At 37.5% G+C, this 21,647-nt stretch overlaps 1 protein-coding gene across 1 annotated transcript in view; it reads left to right on the top strand.

Moving 5' to 3' along the window:
* The first annotated feature begins 2,469 nt into the window (after positions 1 to 2,469).
* The window catches only part of LOC122814417, a 274,040-nt gene continuing 254,862 nt past the window's right edge, over positions 2,470 to 21,647 (top strand). Inside the window, 1 exon segment of the mRNA XM_044087000.1 lies at positions 2,470 to 4,507. Within this exon segment, the coding sequence (XP_043942935.1) occupies positions 2,634 to 4,507 (1,874 nt within the window). The 5' untranslated portion in view covers positions 2,470 to 2,633.

Here is a 21,647-nt window from a genome sequence, read left to right on the forward strand (position 1 = left end):
GCATCCGCGTTTGCTACTCTTTTCATGGAAAACCTGTACCTTCCAGCATTAGGTCTCACTCTACCAGGGCCACAGCTACCTCTACAGGGGGGTAGCCACAAAGGACATCTTAGAAGCTGCCACTTGGAGCTCTGTGCATACCTTCTCCAAACACTATCACCTGCCTTTATACTCCAGGTCTAGAGCAGGTTTCGCCACTGCAGTTCTGCAGGGCATGTTAGCTGCTCCTTCATCCACTTAGTTCCTACCACCCCCTGTTCAGCTATGGTATTCTACCCATTTGTAAGGACTGCAGCTGTATGCACGATGAAACTAGTACAGTTTTGTACCTACCATAAATGTAGATGTTCAAGTGCTAATACAGCTGCAGTCAAGGTTTCCCTCCCTTCTACCCCTCTGAGACAAGCATAAGGGCTAACACCACCACATACAACCTAATTGGGGTATTCTTTATGGTGTATTTGCTTACTATTACTGTTGTTTTTTGGATTGTTATCTATGTTTTTAGGTTTAGCCTTCCTTCTGAGGGCACCTGACATCTGGGGCAAGAAACACTGAAGAAAATGGTGTCGGCTGGATCCTTTATACTCCTGGCGCACTGACGTCAGGGAAGAAGCGACAACAACCGATGCCGGGCCGGGACTTTGGAATCCAGCCGCCTGAGAGATCGCCTGACGGCAGGACAACCCATTTGTAAGGACTGCAGCTGTATTAGCACTCGAACATCTACATTTATGGTAGGTACAAAACTGTACTTTCTACATGAACTACAGAACGAACTGGCACCCCACCTAAGTACCATGTTCAATCATAGCCTCACCTCAGGCTGTGTGCCCACTGAATGGCGTATAGCGACAGTTATCCCACTCTACAAAGGGGCAGCCACCACAGACCCCGGAAACTACTGCCCCATTAGCCTAACGAGCCTGGTCTATAAGGCTATGGAGTGTATCATCGTGGAACTTATAAACAATGACATTGGTAATCTCCAAACTCAGGACCCCACCCAGTTCGGGTTTGTAAAAGGCAGAACATGCCTCCTAAACCTGATAGACTTCTTTGAAGCAGTCACCAAAGCCGTAGACGAGGGTAAGGTGGTTCACACAGCCTATCTAAATCTCGCCAAGACTTTTGACACCATCACCCACTCTGGAATTATAGATAAACTCACTAAACTAGGTATAAATCCCTATGTCACAAGATGGGTTGCCAACTGGCTCACTGACGGAACCCATACTGTGAAAGTAGCAGACTCCAAATCCAACTTCAGACCAGTGACAAGTGGAGTACCACAGGGTTTAGTCCTGGGTTCTCTCCTGTTGCCCTGTACTTCAGAGAAGTAGATACCAAACACAGAAGGTCTTTGGCTAACTAAGTTCACAGATGACTGCAAACTAGGACCCATAATCAAAACTCCAAAAGATGTGGACATCTTACAAAAGGTCCTTGCTGAGACAGATGCCTGGTGTCAAAGCCATGGCCTCAAGCTCAGTGCCAAAAAGTGCATTGTCAACCCTTTTGGTAAAAACTCAATACCCATGAACTACCACGTAGGTGGTAGTCTACTTAACACCGAACATGTGAAAGAGACCTTGGGACACAGGTGGACAGTAGTCTCTCCTTTGATAATCACATTGGCACAGTAGTCAAGAAATCTTTCTATGTGGCACACCTCATCACAAAAGGTTTCTCATCCAGGAAAAAAGAGGTCATTGTTCCCCTCTACTTGTCACTCAGACCTATTATAGAGTACAATGCCCCTTTTGGTATGTACCTCACAAGACATCTACAACAACTGGCAAGACCACAGAAATACCTCACAAAGAGGATTACCAGCCTCAGAGATGCCTTATGCAGACAGTCTCAAAAAACTGCAGCTTTACTCTGTTGCATATCGCCTACTCAGAGGCGATCTCTGCCTAACACAAAAAGCTATGTCAAACTCAGAGCTTTTAGACATGCTCCACTTAAAAAAAAATCCCAATCCCTATGAGCTACATGCTCTAGGGACCTAAACCTCATCACCACAATAAACAGAACATGCTGGAGGGACAGATTCCTGTCCCAGAGACTTCCCATACTCTGGAACAAACTACCTATCTATATCAAACAAAGATCCTCATTAGCACTCTTCAAGAAAAATTTCGATGAGTGGATGGGAGATGGGCAATTCATCCTAGGGATCACTTCTGTGGCTCTGCTCAACAGTGGCACAGGAAAATAATTTTCTTGGGTGGTGAAAGCCAGGGTACCTTTTGCTAGGCTTATATAGGCCCTAGGGCCAAGAGCCTAGTACCTACCTATGAACCTATAAATTGTCTGAATTGTTTTTGCTCTTTTTCTCATGTTTATAACAGCAGAAAATGTTAACTTTAAAAATGGAAAAAACTGTGTGTGTGCTTTGCGTAAAATGAACCGCATGTATTTCATCATTGTGCTACAGTACTAATAATCTGTTTGTAGGCTATGGGAGCGGAGAATGGAGCAGTTGCCGGAGTCAGCAGCCATCACTTGGAGCATCTCTATTATGTTATCCTACAGAGAACCTGCAGCACTCGGTTCAAACTCTGAAGGGCTCCGACAGGCATCCTGTTCTACCTGTAGCACAGCTTCATCCGGGATATACCTGCAAAATGAATGCTGAATGTGACCAAAGTTCTATAGTACAGCAGAGTCCATTAGTATGCCGGTCAGCTCACAAAGAAAAGAAACCATATAAATGTCCTGAATGCAATAAATGTTTCAGACGAAGGTGGAATCTAGTAATACATGAAAGGAGCCACACAGGGGTGAGACCATATAAATGTGCTGAATGTAGTAAGGGATTCATAACAGCTGGTAACCTTAAAAATCATCTGTCAATTCACAGTGAGGAGAAACCATATAAATGTCCTGAATGCAATAAGTGTTTCAGACGAAGGTGGAATCTAGTAATACATGAAAGGACTCACAAGAGGGAGAGACCATATAAATGTTCTGAATGCAGCAAGAGTTTCACAACAACTGCTTCCCTTAGAATTCATCTGTCACTTCACAGCGGGGAGAGACCGTATAAATGTTGTGAATGCAGTAAGTGTTTCATACAAAGGAGTGCTCTAGTACAACATGAAAGGGTTCATGAGAGTGAGAAACCATATAAATGTGCTGAATGCAGTAAGGGATTCATAACAGCTAGCAACCTTAGAAATCATTTGACAATTCACAGTGGGGAGAAACTATATAAATGTCCTGAATGCAGTAAGTGTTTCAGACGAAGGGGTGATCTAGTAATACATGAAAGGATACACATGGACAAGGGGGAGAAACCATATAAATGTGCTGAATGCAGTAAGGGATTCACAACAGCTGGTAACCTTAGAACTCATCTGTCACTTCACAGTAGGGAGAAACCATATAAATGTCCTGAATGTAGTAAGTGTTTCAGACTAAGGGGGGGTCTAGTAATACATGAAAGGATTCACATGGGCAAACGGGAGAAACCATATAAATGTGCTGAATGCAGTAAGGGATTCACAACAGCTGGTAGCCTTAGAACTCATCTGTCAGTTCACAGTGGGGAGAAACCATATAAATGTCCTGAATGTAGTAAGTGTTTCAGACTAAGGGGGGATCTAGTAAAACATGAAAGGACTCACATGCTGGAGAAACCATATAAATGCCCTGAATGCAATAGGGGTTTCAAAACAACTAGAGCCCTTAGACTTCATTTGCCAGTTCACAGTGGGGTGAGACCGTATAAATGTTGTAAATGCAAAAAGAGTTTTGTACAAAGGAGTTCTCTATTACACCATGAAAGGACTCACATGGGGGAGAGACCATATAAATGTCCTGAATGCAAGAAGTGTTTCAGACAAAGGTGGGATCTAGTAATACATGAAAGGACTCACATGAGGGAGAGACCATATAAATGTCCTGAATGCAGTAAGGGATTCACAACAGCTAGAAACCTTAGAAATCATCTGTTAGCTCACAGTGGGGAGAAACCATATAAATGTCCTGAATGCAGTAAGGGATTCACAACGGCTAGAAACCTTAGAAATCATCTTTTAATTCACAGTGGGGAGAAACCATATAAATGTCCTGAATGCAGTAAGGGATTCACAACAGCTAGAACCCTTAGAAATCATCTGTCACTTCACAGTGGGGAGAAACCATATAAATGTCCTGAATGCAATAAGGGGTTCACAACAGCTGGAAACCTTAGAAATCATCTGTCAGTTCACAGTGGGGAGAAACCATATAAATGTCCTGAATGCAGTAAGGGATTCACAGCAGCTAGAAACCTTAGAAATCATCTGTCACTTCACAGTGGGGAGAAACCATATAAATGTCCTGAATGCAATAAGGGGTTCACAACAGCTGGAAACCTTAGAAATCATCACTCGGTTCACAGTGGCGAGAAACCATATAAATGTCCTGAATCCAGTAAGTGTTTCAGACACAGTAGTACTCTAGTAAAACATGAAAGTACTCACACAGATGAAAAGTCAGCAAGCAAAGGAGAGTAGTAATGCTGAAAATGAATTAATCCTCAAGAATTGGTGAGTACCTTCGCAAAATAGACCCTGTTTTTCACAAAATCTCACCAATGCAACACTGATAATAGACTTTATTTAAATAGCATATATCATGGACAGAAGCAAGTAAAAAAAAAAAGTGAGGTGCACAAGTGCCAGGATAAAAATGTGCCCAATCCTGGTAGGCACACTGGTGCCAGGATGGGAAAAAATGACAGTGTACAGTCCTCAAAATCCAGAAATATTCCTACAGTGGGGTTAGGTCAGGCCCCCTGTTGTAGAAAGAAGTAGTAGTCCACAAAAATCACAGAAAAACTGATAGGCCAAAAAAGAGGCATACAGATGAGAGAGTGGACTATTGAGGATAAGAAAGTATGCATTGTTACTGTTATGCAAAAAGCCCAGAATTAACAGACAGAGGATATACAAAAAGACTGAGATAAATTAGAAGAAAGAAAAATACTGTCACAGCAAAAATTGTCAGAAGCTGCAGATAAAAATGTGCGTTCATTAATGCAACAGATTTTTGAAAAACAATATATAGATCAAGAAACTTTCATCTGTTTGGAAAAAGAAGCATCTGAGGAAGTTAAAAAATGTAAACAACAAAACCTAGACATTTTTGAAAAGTATGAAAAAGAAATATGGACATGGGAAGGAAAGAAAGAGTGATTTGATATGGTGCAATATTTATGTAAAGGAGAAAGCCAAGTTAACTAATGTAGAGAAAGCAGCTGCAAAGTTATTGAAGAGAAATATAGGCAAAGGCATCCAGATATGGACAATTTCACAGTAAGAAAGTTAATATCACAAAAATGGAATGTGGAAAAGAAGATTAGTAAAGCAGAAATTAAGGAAATAGAAGTATAAGTTATGGAGTGTCTGCGGAGTGAAGGATTTAATATAGAAAGTCCAACACAGACTGTATCACAGCATGATGGAGTGAGTCCCCAAAGTAAGGAGAAGCAGGAAGATCAGGAGACATCTGATGAAGGAATATGGACATGGGGAAGAAAAAGAGATATAATATGGTGTAATATTTATGTCAAAGAGAAAGCAAAATTAACCAATACAAAAAGAGCAGCACCAAAGATATTTGAAGAGAAATATAGGCAAAGGAATATGGATATGGGAAATCTTACAATACGAAAAAGAAGACAAAGAGGAAAAGTAGAAAATGAGATCAGTAATGGAGAAGTTAAAGAAACAGAAATTAAGGTCATGGAGCACCTGCAAAGTGAAGGATTCAGTGTAGAAAATCTAATGCAGAAAGCACCACAACAGGATAGAGTAATGGATATCCAAATTAAGGGGAAACCAGTGGAAAAGGAACTAATTGGTCAGGTGCTATATCAAGATATTTTGGAGTCTTCCACAGGAAACCAGTATAAACATTCAATTAAAGCTAGACAGCAAGGGAAGGGACAGGAGACTGTGGAAGCTCTGATGCAGTCAATGTTGAGGAGCGATAGGCCATTGAGTTCCGATATGACAAAGTAATGAATGGCACAGGATGAAATTGAAGATGAGGTGCCACAGGAAGCGGCTATAGAATTTTCTATAGAATGGCCACAGGAAGTGGAAAACAAAGTATGTGCCCTCAGTCTGGAAGAAAGTGAACTAAGGGAAGAGTTGCCTGATTTAATGGACAAAGATACATTAAAATCAATGAAAGAAATAGATTGCAGAAGGTCAATAAATCCCCAAAAGTCAGAAGTCTGATAAAACAAATGAACACAGTAATTAGGACTGTCCATAGAGATCCAGGCAATATAACAGAAGTAAACAGGATATGTTACTGTGCAGCTAAATTAAGAACTGATAAAGTTTTAGAAGAGCACATGGTAGTGAGGCAAAGGAAGGGGGGAAATTGAATACCATCATAGAAATACTGACTAGAGAAAAATGTAAAGCAATTAAGATACGAAGTGTCACCGTTAGAAGAATATAGAGAGGGAATAGATAAAAAAAAAAGTAGTATGAATACACCTGAAACATTTTGTACCTATGCTTTTTCCATGAAATTGTTATAAACTGTATTGCAACTCTGTATCCTATATAACTATTAGCCACCTATAGCGTGTTATTCTACTGTCTTTTCCATTAATGCTATGTATAATGTGTGTGTTTCCTAATGTATGGAGTCTTTCTCTCCAGGACTCTGCTGAAAATGGACACTAGTGGGCCAGCCGACTATCTTGTTAAAACAACTGTTAAATAAAATAATAAATAAATAGGAAAGATAGATGTGATGAAAGCAATGCATAGTATTAGAACAGACTAGGCTTTATCATGCACTATTGTAAATAAACTATACATTTCAACACAGGCGGAAAAACTTAGAAAATATACAGATAAGTATAAAGAAAAAGTACAAAATAAGCAATTTAGTGATGACTCAAAAAAGTTTTATAGAAACATGATAAAAGGAATTGAAAGGCTGCCAAAAAAAGGAATAGATGAATTTTGGAGAAGTATCTATGAAGATCCTGTGGAACACATTAAAGATGCTGAATGGATAAAAGAAGTAAAAGAGAGAATAAGAAGTTTAAAGGTACAGGATATGAAAAGAGATGAAATAGCCACAGCGATTGAAACGAAGTTAAGAAAAGCCTCTAATATTAAAACCACAGGCCCAGATGCAGTACCTAACTTTTGGTTAAAAGTATTAACATCTTTGCATGAAGACTTAGCCATGAGTAAGAACTATTTATATGTGCACCTTGAACAGACACCAACCTGGCTAACAACAGGTAAAACAATGTTCCTCCTTAAGAATGCACCTACAAGCTACCCTAAAAATTATAGAGTGATAAATTACCTACTGATAACGTATAAACTACACATGGGAATTGATGCCAATAGATTTTATGGTCATCTAGAAGAAAATTAAGTTATGGCAGTAGAACAAAATGGCAGTAAAAGAAAGTCATATGGAACAAAGGGTCATCCGATGTTAAATAAAGTCATAGTGTAGAACTGTAAAAAGGGGAAGAATCTAAGTATGGCATGGACTGACTACAAAAAAGCACTTGATAGTATTCCATATTCATGGATAAAAGAAGGCTTAAAATGTATGAGATACATCCTACACTGATCGACTATGTTACAGTGACCATGAAACAATGACGGAGTACTTTGCAATTAAATCATGATAAAGGACAAATTACTATCCAAGGGATAAAAATTCAAAGGGGGATATTCCAGAGTGACTCTCTGCCACCGTTAATATTCTGCCTTGCTCTTAACCCATTAACCTCTTTACAACTTGGGCCATGGCTATAACGTGACTCCTAGAACAAAGTCTAAAGAATTTTCATCTTCTCTTTGTTGATGATTTAAAACTGTATAGCTGATCAGATGAGGAATTGAAAGCACAGCTGCAGGTTGTCAAAACTTTTTCAGATGAATGTCATTTGGTCTTGATAAATGTGCAAAAGTAACCTTTAAAGCAGGGAAAACTGCAGCAACAGGAAAACATCAGTTTAGGGCAAGAATGTGATATAAAAGAAATTGAGCAAGAGGGAGTGTATAAATACTTGTGAATTGATGAAGGATCAGCAATAAAACATGAACAAATGTGTATAAAACTTAGTAAGGAGTACTTTAGAAGACTTAAATTAATCCTGAAAACAGCATTGACATCCAGGAATAAAATCCAAGCTATAAACCAGTTTACTCTTCCTGTCCTAACTTATAGTTTTGGATTGATTGCTTGGCCCCAAGATGTACTGGATAGATTAGATACCAAAACACGAAGGCTGCACCATGCTCATCAAGTGATTTGTAAAACTCAGTGCATACCAAGATTATATATCCCCATTCCAAAGGAGGTATGGACCTCCCTGAAATTGATTACATGTTTAGATCTGCAATTGTGGGACTGCATACATGTCTACTGACCTCACAAGCCCCAAACATTGTGAACATTGTGTAACATGAGGAGAATAAATATAAGATTACTTCTCTTCTTAGTCTAGCAGAAGCATATCTGCATCAAGTTGGAATGGAACTCGAACCAGAAGTAGATAAAAATCAGGCAGCAATTGAATGTGCCAAAAGAAAGGATATAAGGTGAAGGATCAGATGAGACTGCAAGAAATGCTGGAAAATGCATCAATATAGTTGCAGGTATAGACCTTGGTTTACAAGGTGCATTGAACATGTGCGAGAAACAGACAAATCTATGTTTTGTATAACATAATTGGAAACAGTTGGACATCTTTTTGCTTGTTGTGATATACTAATGGCAAATGACTGTATACTGAAAGGCATAATAATGTGGCAAGAGTGTTGCATTGGGGATTGTGCAAATGTTATAATACTGATGTAGCTGAAAAGTACTGGAAATGTGAGCCAGGAAGCATAATAGAAGATGATGAAGTTTATATCACATGGGATCATCCATTACCAACAGCTCCTAAAATAGATGCAAGAAAACCAGATATAGTAGTCCATGAAAAGAAGACAAAACATTGATTATTGAAATCACTACACCTAATGACTAACAGAGTCTTACAGGTGGAGAGACAGAGTCATACAATACCAGGATTTGCAGGCAGAAACAAAGGCAATGTGGAAGAAAGATACCCAGACCATTCCAGCAGCAGCAGCAGCAATGAGTTTTATTTATTTAACGTTTCTATACTGGGAAAGTTCAACTTGGAACTAAGCCAATTTTCAGCAGAAGTCTGGGTAGAAACACTCTGGATGTCTGGAGGAGACCCACACGCATGCAGGGAGGACATGCAGACTCTGCACAGAAGGCACATCAGCTGGGAATTGAACCAGAGAACGTCTTGCTGTGAGGTGACAATGCTACCACTGTGCCATCCTATATTGTAAATAAAAAAAATAATTTAGTCATACTTAGATATGATACTGATAAATGTAACCCCATAAGAATTGCAGAAGGAGTCATTACAGGACACAGTGTGGGTGCTTTGAAGAGCACTTCTAACAGCAAAGATTGAAACAATACTAAATTCATGAACTTTAATCATACTTTGGTTTAGGAATGGGGTCCATTCCAGTCTTGATATTAGAAACCTGAAAGACTTGGAGAGATAAAAAAATGATCTAAATGGAGAGATGGAATAAGCCAGAAAATGAGAGTGGTATTGCTGGAACTGAATTAATTAATATTAATGAGTACCTTCAGATGGTGGAGCCTGTTTTTAGAAACTCTCACCATCAAGACGGTGATATATAGAGTGCATTTTAAATATAATGGAAAAAGGTAGATAAAAAATGGTTACACGGGTCACAGGGCAAATTAGTGCCCACTCTTGTATGCATTGGTTCCAGGACTTGAAACATTTCTGCTGCAGGGTTAACAGGTGTGGGTGAAGGTAGCATCTCTGTAGTAGAAGGAAGTAGTCCACCAAAGCCAAAAAACTATTAACCCAATTAAGAGGCACAGAGACAATAATGTGCACTGCTGAGTAAAAGAAAGAGCTTATATACTGTTACTGTTGTGCCAAGAAAAAGACTTGCAAAAGGCAAGAAGACCAATTAAAAGCTACAGATAATTTAACATCCTTAAATCTACCAGATCAGAAAAACATACCTACATGAAGAAACTGAAAAGCAAGGAACAGAAGTAAAATAGGAAAGGAACAGAAAATGGAGGTGATTTAAAGTTATAGAAAGAAACACAGACATGGGAATGAAAATGAGATTGGATACAGTATATTTATGTAGAGAAGAAAGCCAAAATCAGCACAAAACATGCAGCTCTATAAAAATTAGAATACAAAGGTGGGATGTTCAGGGGGGGGGGGGGCAAGCTTTTCATGCCTGTAAGGAAGACCTCCCCTCTCTTCCCCTCATTTTGGGAGACACCCCCTAACTTTTATTTATATCATCTCCATTGCTGCATAACAGTGGAGAAAGGGCAACACCATGCCTTCACTAAAAGTGACTGAGAGACAAGTCATTGAGCTGTATTCAGTGTTATAAACAGCCCTTGGCAGAGGAATAGTGGCAGAAATTAAACAGAATTTGTGAGGTGATAGACTATCTGTAACATGAAGGCTTTAGTATGGAAACTCTGACACAAGTAATATCACAACATGATATGCCAATGAGTCTCCAGGAGGAGGAACAACAGATAGGATGTGCCTGAAGAAGATACACCACAGGGTGATACGCCAGAACCTTTTGTAGGAAACTTGCACAAAGTCCTTTTAGAACTGCACAGCAAAGTAAAGAGCAGGAAATGGCTAATACTCTGAGACTGGCGGTATTACTACGTGATGAGCCCAGTTAGAGTTTCACTGAATGGGAAAAAGCAGAAAATAGAGAGCAAAGAAGGTGCGCTCACCCTAAAAGAAAATGATCTAGGGGAAGAGCTGCTTGATTTAACATACAGATGGATAGACATGTTGAGAGCAATAAAATAAATAGATTACAGAAAGTGAATAAGACTCAGCATGTTAGAGGTGTGGTAAACCAGGTGAACAGGGCTATTATCAAGCATCATAGCAGAAATAAGTAGGATATACTACCATGCAGCTGAACTAGGAACAAATAGTGTTAGCACAAGAAAGGAAAGTTACCCTGGAAGAAGTGAAGAGAGAAAACTGTAAAACAATTAAGGGCAGCATTACTGTCAGAAGAATACAGAAAAGGGAACAGATCTTCTAAAACCCTTACAAAGTTAGCTGTGGTAAAATCAATGCACAGGATTAAGAGAGACTGTGATTTATCATGTACTATTTCCAGTAATAAACTAAAATGTCAATGGAAGCAGCAATACTTAAATGGCATGCAGATAAATGTAAAGAAATGTAGAAAATCGGGAATTCATTGATGACACAAAAATTATTTATAGAGAAATGAGAAGCAAAGCAAAGAGCAATAGAGACATCACAAAAAAGAAGAAATTGGTATTTATGAAGATCCTGTTTAACATATTAACTATTCTCACTGGATGAGAGAGTTAAAAGAAATGAAGCTGGGAGATCTAAAATAAAAGATAGGACATGGGAGAAAGCTATGACCAGATAGGACATGGGAGAAAGCTATGACCAGAGAAATAAAAGAAAACTAAGCTCATAAGTGGAAAACCATGGGTTCATATGCAGTGTCTAACTTCTGGCTAAAGGTATTAACATTTTTACACTAAGGTTTAACACAGTAAAATGACTTATATCACAAGCAGGAATTAATCTTCCTAACAACAACAAAACACCTATTAAGAGTTATATACTGGATGTGATGCATGGTTTGTAGCCATCTAGAAAAAAATTAAACATGGAAACAGAACAAAAAGCAAATAAAAGAAAGTCATGTGGAACAAAGGATTATCTATTCTTAAATGTTTTTCAATAACAAATTTTACCACCAGATATCAGGCATTGTAATGGATACACCTATTGTGAATACTTATTCCAATTTGGTATTGGATAAATGGCAAAATCATTTTGTGTACAGTGCTTCAAATTGTTACTCAGAAAAGTTTGCCTGTTTTAAACAATTTGTAGATGATGTGCTTTTTATTTGGGAGGGTGGGCAGGATGAAGCAGTTCAATTTGATGAATATTTGAATAGCAGTGCACACTTTGATATTTTCTATGTCTGTTTCATCTACTAGAATTGTATTTTTGGATGTGGAGCTATTCTTCAATGGATGTGACATACAAACATATATGCATAAGAAAGCTGCACATAGAAACAAATATTTATACTTTGAGTATGCATTTGCCACACATCTGTAAGGGAATTGTCAAAGGACAGTTTTTACGTAACAGCAGGTTAAATACCACTATTGTTGGGTGCATTGCACAAATGAATGAAATTATTAATGAATTTAGAAATAGAGGCTATGATGAAACACTATTAAGTAATGTTGAGTACTGATATTCTAGGGATGAGAGAGACCCAAGCTAAGCCATATTATACTGATGAAATGTCAATAAATGAACAAATGGCTTTATTTGATTATGATAATAAATTATGATATCTCACTACCTATAGTCGATGTACAAATGGTGTAAAGAAAATTATAATCGATAACTGGGACATACTAACAACTATACCAAAGCTACAGAATATTGTAGGTAACAAACCTAGGTTTGCTTACCGCAATTATTCTAGTTTAAAACAAATGCTATGTTATAAAGGCACTAGATATGCCTTGACATCTAAACAGCTACATAAAATGGGTACTTATGTTCTGCTACATGTACTTTAATGTTATATATCTTGCAACTTGCAAGGTATGTCCTAGTTTTTACATGGATAAATCAGTAAGACATCTAAAGGACAGAATAATTGAACATAGATCAGAGAATAAAATGCATAGCGAAATGTATTAGTGATAATGGCCCAATGTATGTTTTTAACTTAAGGGTGATTGACATGGTATATAAAATTTGGGGGGGGGTGATATAAATAATAAACTTGAAATTAAAGAATATGAGAGGATTATATGACTACAAGCTGAACACCCAACAGGTATTAGCCAAGCTACACGCCTTAAACCAATTCTTGAATGTAAGCAATACTGCTTAAAATAAGATATTCTTTGTATGAGTAATTGTATGTTAATTGTTTAATTGAATATGGTGTATGATTGGCTGTGCTTTTATGAGATTGAGCTTTTAAATGAAATGTATTGAACTGTTTTAATTTGAACCGAGGAAGGGTTTGTTAACCTGAAAGCTTTGCTTTAGTTTATTGAATATGTATATTCAGTACACTGCTGAGTTACTTTTTTATACTATTCTTAAATAAAGCTATAACAGAGAAAGTAAAAATTGGAAAAATCTGAGTAAGAAAAGGGTAGCTTACAAAACAAACATTCAACAGCATCCCACATTCAGTGTAAAGGGGTGCTTACAGATGTACAAGATGTACCCTACATTTAGCAGTTACATTGCAGTGACTGTAAAACAGTGGCAAAGCACTTTGTAACTGGGCCTTCATAGAGGACAAATTATTGTCAGGGATAAAAGTTCAAAGGGGGATATTCCAGGGTGATTCTGTGTCATCACTGCCATTTTGTCTTGTCCTTAACCTATTACTCTTTTTTTTCTTAATAGACTTTGGTATAGTTGCAGTTTAACTTCAAAAAACAAACTTTAGCAAAGACATCTAATCTACTTTTTGTAGATGTTATTAAAGTATATAGCTCATCAGATGGGGATATGAAAACTGAAACATCAAGAAAGTACAAACTTAGTACAACAATCCAATGTAAATGAACGTGAACAGGGGGGAATGTATTGTTTGGGAATAGATGAAGGGTCAACAGTAAAACAGACAAATGAGAAAACCTTAGGAAGGAATACTTCAGAAGAGTACAGTTTATATTGAAAACTGCCTTAACGTATAGAATTAAAATCCAAGCTAAAAAAATACATTTACTCTTCTTGTTATAACTTACAGCTTTGGTATGATTTACCAGCCCCAAATAACATAGTATCAGCTGGACAAGGAAATGAGAAATGTTTCCTGCTTATCAAATGATTTATCAAAACAGTGCAGATTAAGAGCATGTACTGCTCGCTCTGAAGGAGTTTTGCACCCCCCCAAAAATTGGCTGCATGCATAGGTCTTAATCTGTGCGACTGCATACATATTTGCCGACTGCATCATATCCAAGCATAGCTGAAGTTCTAAAGTATGGAGACAAGGAGTCTAAGATGACATGTTTGCTATGGATAGCCTAATACTTACCTATGAATGTATAAGAAGAAAAGTGGCTCTGTTATTGATCAGTAACCAGTGTGCTCTTTCATACAAGTTACAGTGATGTCAGGTAATATCTGCAAGCACAACAAGTTTAAGTCATTTATTTTTTAGTTACTTGGATTTGTTGTGTGTTTTCTTGCACACATTTTGGCCATATCGTATCTGTCCTGGGTGGGTTTGATATGAGTATGTATGCTGTAGTTCATTAAGGTTTCAAGTCTTACTCCAATATATTTTTGCTCCTTAACATTTGGAATACTATTCACTTTGAAATCTCTTATGTGTAAGGACATCAGTGCCCCACATTTTGTATGACTTGAAATGAAAACTAAACATGGCTTTTAAAATACTAAAATTTATGCAATGTAAAGAATGATATTACGCACACACACGTGTGTGTGTATAACACTATATCTATTGAGATATATATATCAATATATGTGTGTGTGTGTGTATATATATATATATATATACACACACACGTATATATAGATATGTACATACATAAATGGGTCTACTTGAGCAGACGTATTTTCATTTACCTAAATTTTCTTTTATCGAGATGACAACACTGAACTGTCACCAAATCGAAACTACATACCACCAAAATATTTAACTGGGAAAAAACACTTGGCAAAGAATAAAACTGAACATACACCTCACTGTATCAAACTCACCTTAATGGGGGTGTTGTGCCTCCACCCCCAACTAAATATACCAACTCTGGGACTGGAATACACTGGGAAAAAGGGCAAATTCCAACATGTTGGCCAAGTTTAGCAGAAAAGTTTTGGAAGGCAGTTGGAATGGAAGTAGATGAGAATTAAACAGCAACTTATAGTGCCAAAAAGGAAATAAATAAATAAAAAAAAAAAAATATATATATATATATATATATATATAGGAATAGATGAAAAGTAAACAAAGTTGGAAAGCCCACAAGTATAGTGTCAAGTATACAGAATTCCTGGAATAGCCACATGTTGAGGCTAGAATGGTTAAGGAGAATTTAAATCAAATTATGTAGGGCTAACAATGACGACCCAACATAGTAGGCTATGTACATATTTGTTTATGAAATCTGTAGAAAAAAAATGGATAAATCAACAAAGTTGAAAAGAATTGCACTTCTTGTTGCTGGTTGAGATATACTCATGGCTGGATTCATGATTACTTGCTAAAGGTATTTTATCTGATTGTCAAAATAACAAAAACAATTGCTAAATACCATATTTAGTGAACCTGTCCCACTTGAAGGAACCCCCCCCCATTAACTTTTATTCATACCATCTTCATTGTTGCGCAGCAATGGATAAAGGGCAACACCATACCTTGCTGCAAGTGACTTTCAGTGATAAAGTCAGCGAGGTTTTCAAACTGTACTTGGTAAAAACAAAAGTTCATTTATGGCTGAGGGTCTGAATACTGAAATGCACAACTTCTTCACTGAAGATTATGCAAACATTGCAGTATACAGGTAGCAATGGCAAACCTCTTCATAAGTGAATCATGATAAATGGAAAATTACATTTCTATGGATAAAAATCCAAAGAGGGAAATGCTAGGGTGATTCTTTGCTAGGTTACGGTTATAGCTTTACTGACAAAAAAAAAACAAACTTCCCAGTATCTCGTATACTTTCTTGGATGATTTAAAAACAGTATAGCTTGTCAGACAAGCAACTGAAAGAACATTGCAAATGTTAAAACTTTTTCAGATGATATACAAATGACATTGGGTCTTGATAAATATGTGCACACAGCATTTATAGCAGGAAAGCTCCAACATCGGGAAAATATCATCCTGAGAGAAGAGTGGGATAGGTAAGGGCTTGAGGGGAGTATATAAATATATGTGACTAGATCAAGAAGTACAGCTAGAGAAAAATAGGAACAAAGCTAACTAGGGATTATTTTTTATCTTATTTAAAATTAATATTGAAAACTGTTTGTACATCTGGTAATAAAGTTCAAGGTACAAATCAGCATACTGTTCCTGTTCTAATTTACAGATTTGGCATAACTGACTGGCCCAAACAACTGAGGTTAGGAAAACAAGAAAACTGCTCCATGCTCATAAAATGATATATATGAACCATTGCATTGCATGATTGTATATCCCTCAATGTGATGGAAGTATGGGCCTCCTAGAAATGTACTATGTGTACTTGGTATTCAAATTTGATGCTAATCAGATGTCCAGATTTTTAGTTGGATGTACCTACTTTTCAATGCCTTTGTTCCTGTTTTAGTGTCCACATGCTGAAATGCATGTGTAGTAGGAACAACAGGGCTAAAAATTCAGTCATATTGAATATGTTGCCAGTACACGTAACCTGATATGAACTATACAAGGAGTCCTTTCTTCCTACAATGTGGTGCTAAGAGGAGCACTTTGTGCAGACATAAAGACTGAAGCAAAACTAATTTCGTAAGCTTTAGTCACATTATCCATCTCTCCTTTCCACTTCTATTTCATTGTCACAGAATTATGGAAGGTTGGTCTGCTTTAAACGAATGTAAATATTTTACAGTACACTCTGCTTGTTTACAGGCAGTCCCCGGGTTAAGGACAAGATCTGTTTTTTTTGGTCTGTCCTTAAATTAGATTTGTATGCAAGTTGAAACACGTACATATGGTTCTTATTAAATGTCACTTAGGCAAATGTTTGCTTCAGTCTATTACTTATTTTGCTTTTCTTTACATATAAAACAATTTAGGAACACTTCCAAATAAAACAAAATCTTAAGCATAGTACTGTATACTGTAGCTATGCTTCCTTACTTCCAGTCAACTTATCTGGTTTAAGGCATCTTGTTATTTAATGCAGTGTTTATGAGGAGTTTTTTTCACACACACACAAACAAAACCTCTCAACTTTACAGATTTTTGCCTCATATTTGTGGCCCATTTTTCATAACACTGTGGTTGACTAGCAAAAGTATTGACAAATAATTAAAGACTGAAGTTAGAAAATAATGACAGACATTTGAGTTTCAGAATTCATACCCTTAAGAAAATTTATGCTAATGCAAAACCTGCTATTGTATCAATTTTCTAAGTTTATAAGAGCAAAATATGTATTAAAAGTTTCCCTATTCTGGGGCATTTGAAACTGAAATGTTTAATTCCAAGTATATATTAATTATATATAACCCTTCTTAATATACTAATCTTTAAAATTCTAAGATGTGGATACTGCCCTTTGTTCAAACATGAACTCCAAATCAGGGAACAAAGTTACTCCCTAAGGAACACACAGGAAAGTGCACTCACATTGACCAGAACTAGATATAAACTAGCCATAGGAGAAAAAGCCCTGTTTAGCATAGAACCAGCAACATGCAGCCAGCTACCTACTGATATAAGAAACATAAACATTTCAAGAATTCAAGAAAAAAAATACAGACACAAATCAAAGGTTGCTATTTCCAAATTAAAATAAGGAACAAAAATGATAATAAAAAATCAGGAGCATAGCAAACTTTTAAATAATGAAACCACTTAGCACTACCTTACCAGAAAATAAAATAAATGAATATAATGTGAAGTGTAAACAACTAGACTCCAAAAATAAAATATAAAATCTACCCGAGAAATTCATCAAACTGTTGCAACAAAACACTATCCTATTACGGATGTCCCAACATTTACAATACTAGCAGATACTATACAGTTTTTAATAGATACAGTAAAGTTCAGTCACAATATTAATAAAAAACATAAAGAATATTATGCAGGAAAAACTGCATGTACCACTATTTCTAGACCCATCATCCTAAAATACGCCATACTAGTGATCAAATTCAGTATATCGTCAGCATTAGACAACATTCGATATATAAAAATATTAACTATCACATCTAAAGAATATATAAAGATTCGTATTCTTCAATAGGATCCATAGCATTAAGGCATGAAACATAAAAAATGACTTCAGAAAATATGCAAGAACGCAATCATGCCATAAGAGTGGACACGAACAGACTTCCACTGCAATGTACAACCTTCAAAATGTAATCAACATTAGAAATAAAAATAGAAATAAAACATTCATTACCTTATGCAGAACACAGCTATTTAGACACCATATGGCTGCATAAAAGTTAAATAATCTATACTAAACCTTAAATAACCTAATCAGATCATGAAGGTAAGCATCTTTCTGGGGAGAAAAATCAAAAGCAAGAATAATACTGCAACAAGAACATCAAACAACCCACTGGTACCTTGGCTCTACATCACTAGGTAATGAACAAGAAACATAGTAAGAGGAAAAGTGGAAAAAAAAGAGGGGGGATGGGGAAATGGAATGAAGAAGGAAAGGAAAGTAAGGGGGTATGAAAAGGGGAAGTGCGTAGGGGATAAGGAGGTCAGACAAAATAATAGAACACATAAACACATGTGTCAGTAGACACTTAGATTCCTGGCTTTAAGGATTGGTCTTAGGGGAACAATATTGTTCAGCCCCATGGGGCAATGAGCTCTCATATTCACAATCCACTCAGTTTCCTTAAGCTCTGTACGATTAACGATATCTCCTTTCCTTACTGTGGGTTTAATAGACTCGATCACTTTAAACTTAAAGCTATGATTCGGGAAGGTGGCCACATGTATTGACAATGCATTCCTAGGATCACCATTCCTTATATCACGTAGATGTCTTAGGATGTGATCCTTTAGTTGTTGGTTAATTTTGCCTACATAGAAGGCATCACAATTCAAACATGTGGCCAAATAGATTATATTTTGCGTATTGCAATGAGCAAAAACATCAAACTTATACTGCTTTTGTGAGACTGGATGCACAAACAGATTACTGCTATCTATTGTAGAGCAGGCTTTGCAGTGATTGCATCTAAAAGTACCTTTTTCTGTTTGAGATAGCTGTTTGAGTATAACCATCTTTCTAACAGAGGAGTTGTTTGAGGTATTTCTTGTTCTTATAACAGAAACTAGGATGTTCCCCTACAATATCCTTGATTTTATCATCTGCTGGATGGTTAATACTATTTAGTATTATATCTACTAATTAAACCAGCAGATAAAGGAGGTGGAATTGTGCTTCTAGACTGTGATTGCTATGTTAGAACAATGAAGCAGATGTTAAATGATATCACCACCTGCAAGAAATTAAGTACAAAGGATCTAGAATGTATGATCAAGGGCTTCAATCATGATCTCTATGAATCACTTATGGAAAAATCATTTTCAGTCAAACATTACATGGCTTATTAAAGTCAGCATTCATTAAACTGAATTGATGTATCAGACAATAGACGCAGCTAAGTTTGATAGCACTAAGTCATTTTCTAACCTTTCATAGAAAAAGTTTATCATCCCCAAAGCCCTAGCAGGTGGTCATTATAACTTAACATCTGTTGCATTGAAGTTTTTTACTTTTTTTTCTGTATTACATTCACAGATGGCTGTTGTGAAGTGAATGTCCCTGCCATGTCTTATCCTGTGCCTCTGAGGGTGATTGGGAGTTATTCTTTACTTTTTTTCTGTATTACATTCACAAATGGCTGTTGTGAAAAGAATGCCCATGCCATGTCTTATCCTATGCCTTTGAGGGTGATTGGGAGATATTCTTTACTTGTGTGTCTCCACTGACTTCAGTTTTTTGGCATTCATAGGTGTTTACTAGGCTTATGAACACAAGGGCCCTTTTAAGCCTTGCCATGCTCTGACAACTTCTGATACCCTTTATAAGTGTAAGCAGGGGCTTGTGAGATGAAGCATTTACAAGGCGGGTCTGGGATGTGAACCATTTCCAGATTGCCCTGTTTGACCACTGCTTGCAGTTGATTCTGACAACCAGTGGTTTGTGCTATAGTCTGACTGTTTAACTGGGGATGACTTTGCAATCATTGATTATACCCTGGTACCCTGTAATTTATAGGGGATGTCTGCATGAGTTGCATATTTTCCACTCTTGTATGTAAACTTGTGACTGTCACTCTTTATGAACCATGTGTTAGCTTCTATAAAGCCATTTGCCAGATAGAAGTTTAAAATGGCAACTCCCTTCTTCCTGTTGCCCCACCCATGTGGAGCCATGCAGTCCTCATATCCTCTTCTGTCTGTCACCATATATACATTCAAGTCACCCATTATTAGCACCAGCTCATGTTGTCCTGCTTTATCTAGTAGGTTCTGTACCTGATGTCTGAATGTACTCTTTTCCTCACTGTTACAACCCTGCTGTGGGTCACAGGGCAGTATTCGTAATCTCAGCCTATCTTTACACTGGAGCCTGCTGTGGGGCACAGGGCAGTATTCATAATCTCAGTCTATCTTTACACTGGAGCCTGTTGTGGGGCACAGGGCAGTATTCATAATCTCAGCCTATCTTTACACTGGAGCCTGCTGTGGGGCACAAGGCAGTATTCATAATCTCAGCCTATCTTTACACCGGAATCTGATTGTCATAAGTGTGTCACTAACAATGGGCAAAACTGTTATTCAAATTATAGCTTGCTACAGATCACCCACCATGTCCCAGGACCCCCACTCCGCATTCCTGGAAACACTGGGAAACATAAAAGTCCTACCAAACACCCTGATGTCGGGTGATTTCAATTACCCAAACATTAACTGGGAGAACTACTCAAGTACAAACTCCCTTGCCCAACATTTCATAGAATCTATGAACTCAAGCACCCTGGATCAACAGGTCAACAACCCCACCAGAGGTGACAACATATTGGACCTGGTCATCACCAGCATGGGTGACTGGTGTTCCACACCGGAGGTCAACCCCTCGCTTGTTAGATCTGACCATAAACTAATCACTCTGGATATCCACATTCTGCCACCACCCCCGGTCAAAGAAACCACCGTGAAAAACTTTTCAAAAGCAAACTTCACATTACTTAAGACCGAAGTGGGAAATTATAAAGTCACCATGCTAAAGGGTAACGCTGTCCAAGCTGCAAAATCCTTTACTAATGCACTCGATGGGCACCAACAAGAATGCATGGATCGTGCTATCCCAAACAAAACCAAGACTTACTCCTCGAAGAAAAGGAAACCAGTCTGATGGACCCCTGCCATAAACAAGCTATACAATAGAAGGATGAAACTAGTACAGAAAAAAGTAAAATCCCAAGAAGGGAAGGCATCCCTGATTAGTATCTGCAAGAAACTACATTCCCTCATAAAAATCATCCAAGGCTATCTTTGAAAGAAAAATTGCCATGGACTCCTCTAAGATAACCGCAAGGCATTCTTTAGCTATGTCAAGAATCTAAGTAGCAATTCTCAGATCTGCCCGGAGTTAGTGGAGAATGGCAAAAAATACTTTGAATGCATGGATCGTGCTATCCCAAACAAAACCAAGACTTACTCCTCGAAGAAAAGGAAACCAGTCTGATGGACCCCTGCCATAAACAAGCTATACAATAGAAGGATGAAACTAGTACAGAA

Source organism: Protopterus annectens, chromosome 10.part0, assembly GCF_019279795.1.
Source record: "Protopterus annectens isolate FY-2018-M chromosome 10.part0, PAN1.0, whole genome shotgun sequence".
NCBI lineage: Eukaryota > Metazoa > Chordata > Ceratodontiformes > Protopteridae > Protopterus > Protopterus annectens.